The sequence below is a fragment of the Acanthisitta chloris genome, unplaced genomic scaffold (assembly GCF_000695815.1).
Source record: "Acanthisitta chloris isolate BGI_N310 unplaced genomic scaffold, ASM69581v1 scaffold35953, whole genome shotgun sequence".
NCBI classification, from domain to species: Eukaryota; Metazoa; Chordata; class Aves; order Passeriformes; family Acanthisittidae; genus Acanthisitta; species Acanthisitta chloris.
In genome coordinates, this window is record NW_008667218.1 from 1 (window position 1) to 8,597 (window position 8,597).

At 48.0% G+C, this 8,597-nt stretch overlaps 1 protein-coding gene across 1 annotated transcript in view; it reads left to right on the forward strand.

Moving 5' to 3' along the window:
- The first annotated feature begins 375 nt into the window (after positions 1-375).
- ZSWIM7 (zinc finger, SWIM-type containing 7) overlaps positions 376-8,597 on the forward strand; it is a 9,897-nt gene continuing 1,675 nt past the window's right edge. The window contains exons 1-3 of the mRNA XM_009072417.1: positions 376-468; positions 2,123-2,144; positions 4,615-4,717. Of these exons, the coding sequence (XP_009070665.1) occupies positions 393-468; positions 2,123-2,144; positions 4,615-4,717 (201 nt within the window). The 5' untranslated portion in view covers positions 376-392. The remainder of the gene's footprint in view (positions 469-2,122; positions 2,145-4,614; positions 4,718-8,597) is intronic.

Consider the following 8,597-nt stretch of genomic DNA (forward strand, 5'->3'; position numbering starts at 1 on the left):
GGATGCTCCAGGTCAGAGCATCCTCCTGGCGTTATCCCCGTGCACTCTGGTCCTGGCCCCGGACCGGCCCCGGCGGCTCCGGGCACCCCCCGGGAGCCAAACCCGGAGCCTCCTTGGGTCCGAGCCGGGATGCTCCAGGTCAGAGCATCCTCCTCCCATCATCCCTGCGCACTCTGGTCCTTTCCGCGGGACCTTTTCGAGGAGTCCTGATCGCCAGAACGTGTGAAAAACGCGTGTTAAAAGCTCATGAGGATGCTATGATGTGTTGTGGCAGGGGTGGGGGAAAAAAAACCGGATAACTTTCCTGGTTTATGGTATCCACAGTGACCATAATGATTTCCCACTGTCTCCTGTTGTGTCTCGCTTCCAGTGCTGAGCCCAGCGCCGGTGAGATGGACAGTACCTTACCAGCAGTAGCAGAAGAGCTTCTGAAAGAGATCAAAAAGGCTTTTCAGGAGACCTCACATGGTATGTAAAGGAGAAGGGCCAGCACTATCAGACTCTCAGGTAGTGATGAGGGTTGTGGTGCTCTCCTTGTGCATCTTCTGTCTAGAGGCAGCACAAAGGGGTTTGAAGCACCAGCCTCGTCTCAAATTAAAAAATTAGAGCAGTTTGGACACTTCTTTTTGAGTGTGGGACTTAGGGTCATGCTGCTTCTTAGAGCTGCTGGGTGTAAGTGGTTGCACTTGAGGGATGGTAATTTATGTGCCTCTAGGCAGGCATTTTGCTGTGCCTTCTCTACTGCTGCTTTTATAGGCTCATTAATTTTAAAACTTGAGTGAAAATCTTCATAAAAGAGATCCCATTGCCTGACTGACCAGCAGAGGGGAGTGTGTGGGTAATCCCATGGCTAGGAACAACTTCCCATTGCTTGAATGAAACCAGCATAAGCCAACAGACAAATCTTGGCCAATTCCAGCAGCTAGTTAAGAGCAATTACCTTCACTGCACTTTGAGTTGCTAATGTGGTTCTGTGATCTGTGCTAAGAGAATATTAATGTTTGTGTTTACTGGCCAAGAAGCACAGAATGGTTCTTCCCAAGGAAAGTGGCTATTTAAGGAATATTCTTAAGTGCACAAATAAGCATTCAGATAAGTCTGTCTGAGCACTACGTGGGAGTGAGGAATGGGCATAGACTTCATGTCTGAACTGTCAGAGTCACCCAAGTGACAGCTTTTTGGCATATTTGCTGTGTGGCTTCTGTCAGGTTAGAGTAGATCCAAAATCTACATGTGACTTTTAAAAGAGCTTTTAAAATCCTGTTGTAAACTAAGAGGGAGAAAAAAAGGGTTAACATTGCTTTAAAGATGTACTTCTCATAGTACCACAGTGGTACTAACTGAAAGCTGTGGAAGCAAAACGGATCAATCACTTTGGAGAATTAAATTAAAATAAAGCTGGAAAAGTCAAACCAACAGTGCAAGTCATAGAGAATAACAGGAATTGTTGGAACAAATGATTTTAAAGTCGTAACTCCAGATCTTCCAGTGGGATATGGAGACATAGTACACTGTGTCCCGTGAGTGATAACAAAGATCAGAGTGAACAATCAGAGCCTAAAGCTGTTAGCTACAACAAACAATCTGCTTTTCCTAAGTGTAACTTTCCATCTTAACCAGAAGTTCCAATAAGACATGAAGTTTCTGTGAGCTGCATTAAAGCCATAAAGCAGTGGCTCCCTGCAAGACTGTGCTGGGAAAAGAACAACATTGTTGAAGCTTTGATGCCAAAATCCTCAACTCATGCCAAGAGAGTTTCAGGGAAAACAATATATATATTTTTAACTAACTTCTTAAAGTGACAGAGCAAGATGCTGAGGCCTCGTGGCTTTTCCTGCATGCTCTTAAAATCAGGGTGTTACAAAAGTCACTACATTTGGGCTTCTGCATTTGTTTTTACAATTAATCCCTGTGGTTGTGATTGCTGTACTTGCTAAGTGCCTTAGCACTGCCATAGCAGATCATTTTGCTGCTCCTTGTTGATTTTTTGGTGGCTGGAGAGGATGACTAAAGCTCTACAGTCCTGTGTGGCCTCTGGGGGTAGCTTAGGGAGACAAGTGGTCACCTTGTGATGTTGATGTCTCTCACAGCAAAATCACACTTTGTTTTCTTTTCCTTGCAGTCCCTGATGAGCTGCTGCTGGGGTGAGTGTCTTTTACTTCAGTCCTTGTCCCAAGAGTCCTGCTAAAGGCAGTTGATCAGCTCTCATCTTAGTTCCACTGTTTTTTTCCCATGTTTTCCCTGAGATCACTCCTGCTTGAGTCATGGGCAAGTGTGATAGAAGGGGAGAAGTGAATGGATCACCTCCCTGCACGAGGGACTTGTTAACTTGAACATTACCCTGAAAGTTTTCTTCTATTAGAAGTCCCAGATCAGCTTCATCACCCTGGTGTTGATTGAAGCTTGTGGATGTTTCAGTGATTCCCAAAAAGTCTCCTAAGAGGTTCAAGTTCAGCTTCTGCAGCTCTCACTAATTGGTGTTGAAGGTGGAGAAAAAGCACTGTCATGGTGAGAAAGACTTTCCAGACTCATCTTTAACTTTGTGTTCCTGCCTGGCAGGAGAGGAGGTCCCCAGGAATCCTTCAGGCCTTACTGCCTTTGTGTTGAAGTTACCTGACATAAGGTGTGAAAGGTGTGTTGGCTCCCTCTCCTGGGACCACAATGGCCTTGGAGAGGTGGAGTTAGATTTGACAAGTGTCTTAATCTTTTGCTTCCTTCTTGCCATAAAAGAAAAGGGAGGAAAGAAATTCCCTTGTTCAGTTCAGTAAGTGTTGGGTGGTGACTCTTGGCGGTCTGATTTCCATCCATTCCCTGTAAGCAGCAGCTCAAAAGTATTGTGATTTAACTTCTGAATCTCTTCCAAATCTCTCAAGCCTTTGAATTTCCTTTGGGCATTTCCTGTGAAACCAATCGAATTATATCCATGAGAAAAGAATTCCCTAACTTCGAAAGAGGTTCCTGAAACTCATTAAAACTCAGCCTCTTATAGTCCCAAACCTAAGCATTAAGGAATGTCTTACGTTAAGTGTTCCCCACCCACCTCCTCACAGCCCTCAGATGAAGCCAATCCTTATTGCTTTGAGTTTGTGCAACTGGAGTTTTGGTCTTCCTGGAATTTGTCTGTCTGCTTGGCTCGTTCTCAATGAGCTTTGAGTCAGACGTGTAGGTCAGCCGAGCTGGGCCCTGCCTTGGTGTGTCCTCACTGCAGCTGGAAACATTCCCCTTTCTCCTGTTCTCCTGCTCATGATCTGTGCTATCTTTTCATCATTGCTGATTTTCTTCTTGTTTACCCTTGTAACTAATCTAGACTACACAGATTTTTTTTCTCTGTGGATGAAAGGTCTGTGAAGTTTAACTGAGTTGCCCCTGAGCTCTTTGGAACACACTCACAGCAGCTTACACAGGTCTAGAATTACTTCTGAGCCTCTGAGCTGTCTGGACAATAGGCTAAAGGTGCAGATGTCCATATTTAACACCCAATTTATCATATACCTTCGCATGGCATCAGCAGGAGATAAAATCCTGCTTGCAGGGATGTGCACTGAGTCTGTAGATGGGAATTGCAGTGCCTTAAGGACTCACAGCTCTTTATTTTTCCAGGTGTTGATGTGGAATTTTACAGCATAGAGCACAGCAGTGACCAGACAGCAGTGTGTGCCTCCGTGGTGCTGCCTCACAGCACTGAGGCTGAGCAGAGTTGTGTCAAGGCAGGAGTCAAATGTGTACCTTGTCTGTACTCCATCCCAGGCACTCTCTGGTCCATGAATGCTGTGCAGTGGTGCATCCCTGCATGGTGATGTGTCCTTCTTGGAAAGTAAGGGAAAGGGTTTCCAGGGAGAGTGGAGTGACCTAAGGCACATGCTGCCCCTGGGTGTTTGTGTGGAATAACTTAGCTGGATTACAGATGTAAAACGTCTGCTCTCTGGTGGCTCCACTGCACGTGGAGTGTCTTAAGTAATTCCCTGATGGTCTTCAGCTTCCTCTTGATGCAGTTTGGTGGGTAGAGAAAGAATAGTTTATCTCTTAGCTGTGACTGTGATAGAGGAGATGTGATCACTACAAAATGACTCATTCACTCTCCAGAGTTTAAACCAGTTTCCCTGGGATGAGGAAGGAGCCTCACTGCTGCACTTCCTATTGCTCCAGGAAGATCCTTGCTCTCTCCTTGCTCTGAGGAGTGATGTATGGGCCTTGACTGGAGGTGGGATTCAAGACCAATTGATCAATAACCTGATCAGGCTGTGCTGGATGTACAACTAAGGTGTCCCAGAGCACGAGCCCCTTTTCCCCTTAGCATTACCAAGTCTGGCTCTGTGTGCTGCCCCGCTAAAATCCTGCTGATGCTCGTTGTGCTCATGTGACAGTTTCACAGTTTACTGGAACAAGGATAATTGGCTTCTGTGTGTGACACTCTTGTTGTTTGTAACCTCAGTTGGATCCTCAGCACTGAGCATCCCTCAGGATTTCCTTCCTGCTCTTTTCTTTGCCAGCATGTCTTGCTCTTGCAGAAGGAACCTATAGCTTCAGGTCTTCTGGGCTCCATCTATGGACTAAGGCTAAGCCAGGTGGTCTCCTTTTGTGGCATGACCTAACTAGAGACATGTTCTCTTGCAGGCTGAAGTTCATATTTGGCCCATCTGCTGTCCCAGCTTTGGATTTGGTGGATCAACGTTCCGTCACCCGAGTCACGTCGCCCAGTGGAAGGACACTGTACCAGGTACACACTCCCTCCTCTTCAGTCTTGCCTTCTGATGGTTTCCAGTTGTCATGTGAAAGGCACTGGGATAAACATGGAGAGAGTATCAGTGTTTTACACTCCTGAGGTGATACTGGAGTAGACTAGAATTAGAACAGCATGGGACATGTCCTTTTGTTGGTGGCTCCCAGCCAGTCCAGGACAATTTATGTGTTTGTGGGTATCACAGGCAGGAGGAAGTTTTCCAGAGATTGCTAATTTTGCTTTATTACTCTCATCCTATCCAGCAAAGGAAGTTCTTCCTCTAGACCAATTGTGCACAGCAGAGTGTTATCTGCCATCACTGCGTTTCTTTCCCTGTTGTGCACCAAACCTCTTGACCTCTGCTTGGCAGTAGGATCTTTGCTGCCTGAGAGGATGCAGTGCAGGCCAAATCCATGGGTTTCATTCGAGTTCACTGGAGCCAAGTCTGTGAATCACAGGAACATCTTCATAAAATGGCATTTTAGGGAGAAGAGCTCACCTTAGCCCTAGGGATCGAACTGCTCTTACAGCACAGGATGGGAGAAGGAGCTGAGGCTCATTAGGTGAAAAGAGGAGTCATTGACACTTCATTCTGACTTCTCTGTGCTCTGCACAGTTCCTTGCTCTATGGTCCCACAGCACTGAGGGATTTCTGCTGGTGGCAGTGTCCATTCTGTGAGCCACTGACCAGCTGCATCCAGCCCATGGCTCACCCAGCCCATGGCTCACTGTGCTGTGCCCTAGCTAAGCCAGTGTGACCCTGTGCCCATGAGATTTTGGTGAAGAACCACCCAATTCCTTCTTCTTAGCACTCCTAACCCCCTCAGCTATCACAGTCCCTCCACTGCTGGTGCTGATTCCACAAATCCCTTTGCTCACTGTTGTAGCAGCCAAGAGGAACAATTCCAAATATCCTCACCCCAAAGGGACTTCTCTCCTCCACTGGAGGTGCTGAGATGCTTTGGGATCACCTAGAGTGAGGGGAGAGCTGTGAAGCCAGGCCTGGGGAATGACACAAACACATGTCCATGTGTTCAGAGCTTGCATTGCTTGGTTTGCACGTGGAGCCTTAATCACTTCTGGGGCCTTGGCAAGGACATCAGCCCCTCCAGAGAGACATGAAGCAGAAACACCAGGGCTCAAGAACACAGCCATGGATTTTAGTTGAGGGTTTGCCTGTGGATATTTGGTGAGGCCTAAGAAGCACTGCTTGCAGGACCCTTAGCCAGCAGCTGCATCACTAATTAATTGAATACTCAAAGGCTTTTCCTTCTTTACTGTTGCTTGGCTGAAATGCCACTGGGCAGAGAATGGTCACACTCCCCTTGCAGAGCTTTGTCAGGCTGTGCAGGCTGAGGCAGAGCTTTGCATGGGTTAATATCTGCTGGTGGCCCCAACAATTGGCTAAACTGGAGCACTTTGGAAAGGAGCAAGTGTCAGAACTGCTCTCCTGCAGGGAGAAGGAGCCCTGGACAAGTAGGTCAGGGCTGGTCACCAGGAGTCAATGCAGGACAAACCTACAGGAAGCAGCCCCTGCCTGCAGGTTCTTGTGTGCTTCCAAGCAACATTCCTCTCTAGTGGAGCTTGATTGCTTATTAAGGCCACACTGATGAGTTCATTAACAGGAATCTGAAGAGCTATTTTTTCTGGGGGTGTGAGGTTGGTCCCATTGTGAAATTCTTCCTCAGCACAGCTGTCTGAGATGCAGAAACAAAGAGCAGAGCCTCCCCCGAGGCCTCTGGCTGGAGCAGTGACAGAACACAGTCATCTGGGGTCTAGAAACTGAAACCCTGGGTGGGACACTGCACTGAAGAGTGGTTGAGTAGCACCACTGGCTCTGCAGTCCTGTGTGTGGTGTAGACATGTGCCCCAGCCATGTGCTCTTCTCCCTCAGCAGAGCAGCAGTGGGGAGAGGAGAGCATCCACGGCTGCCTGGACACATGCACAATCATCCCTTTTAATTATTCCCCAGACAGTCAGCTCTGCTGTTTGCACCCAGATGTGGTTGAGTTGGAATGTGAGGTGGTGCTTTCACTTGCAGGTGGGTCTGGAGAACTGTACTCTTTGAGGCCATGGGGCTGGTTCTATTGTGAAACTCCTTTGGGTCATTAGAGCCAAATCTGAGATGTTGATACTTCCATATCACCCAGCACATCTCAGGTACTGCTGGAGGGGAAGAAGGCTCTGCTCAGACAGGCCCTAGCACTGCAGCCTGGAGTGTAGGCAGCTCTTGCCCTCAAGAGTTGAGATGGAGAAGAAAGTCAGTCAAGTGAAAGCTGTGATTTGTCTTTTAATGCCTGGGCATTAATGCCCTTTCTGCTTAACAGAGGAGTAGTACTGAAGGAGTGTTCAAGGGCTGATGGTGTGACCATCCCAAGAGAGTTTGTGCTGCAGACTAAAGCCAACCCTTGTTACTCCACGTCAGGGATATATAACTCCTTCCTACTGCAGAGATGGTGGATGTGGCTGATGATGGAGCTGTGCTGGATTCAGCAGAAGTGCAGAGTGCTGACCAAGCAGCAGTTGGGACACCCTTTAGCTCTGCCTGAGCTGCAGAAACGCTGTGAGCTGTGGGAGTGAAGCCAATTTGCAGGGGGAGAGCTCTAGCTCTCCTGCCAGCTGTCATTCACATTGCTCACATCCTCCACTTTTGTTAAGTCCTTTTTTTTCATGCCTTATTTCATTCATTTCCTAGAACTGTGTGGCAGTTTGCCCCACTCTGAAGGGCTTGAGCACAGGTCCTGGCACAGACTGTGGTGCTGCCTTAGCTGGATGTGTGCTGGTGGCAGCAGGAGCTGCCCTGGTCTCTCAGCTGACCCTCCTTGTCCCCACACACTGCCAGGGACATCACACCAAGGGGGATTTTCCTCTCTGTGCAGCCAAGTGCCTTGGGATGAGGACAGAGGAAGGAAATCTCACAGCACCTCGTGGCCAGGAGAGCACCCCAGAGCCTGGCTGGGCTGCAGTTGGCATGAGGCAGAGACACCTTTTCCTCTCAATCTTGGGATTTTAGATTCTGCCTTATTAGGCAGAAGTTGTGCTCTTGCCATCTAGGTCAGGATGGGGGAATGCTACACTCAGTCCAAATCTGGCAGTGTCTGTCTGGGTCTTCCCTCCCCTCCTCAAAGGAAAACACTTCTGAAGCAAAGGCACCATCGGAATATTTCATCTTGGAAAAAAACAATCAAAGGGGCTAGAGGAAAACAAACTTATCACAAGTGAAACAAACTCAGCCTGGAGGATAAGGAGGACTCAGGGTAAAGGCCAGACTGAAAAGAAGAATGGTTTACCCTGAAATGGGAATGTGAGTCTTGTGGTCTGGAGCTGCTGGGAGTAAAAGGGATTTTGAGGCATAGACATTTCTGTGGGAGAGCCTAAACTTCTGGATGTTACCTGTTGGGCAGAGGGTGCAGAGAGAGCTCCAGGGAACAGGGGAAGTCTCCCCTTGCAAGTGCAGCTCTGGACCAGGAGGGACAATGTTCCTCTGGAGGGACTTGTGATGTCCTGGAAGGGAGCAGCACTCTGTAGAGCTCCAATGCCTTCACTTTTTTTTGGTGTTTATCCTTGGGTTTAGATCTATGTGTGCCACAAACCCAGCCAGAATCTCCCTGGTATGGGAGAGGACTGTGGTGTGCCCTCAGAGCCCAAGGTCTTGTCCTTCCCTTGCCATAGGAGAGAGGGCAGAGCAGCTGGCTCTTAATTTTCTAACACCTATTTTCCAGTCTTGAAGAAACCAAAAGAGAAATAATCCATAGGTTGACTTTCCTATACCTTGCAGCAGCCCCAGCAGCTCACAGATTGCCTGTCAGCTTCTCCATGCTGGAAGTAAATGCTTCCCTCACCTGTTTGCCTGCTCCCCATGCTCCTAGTGCAGCAG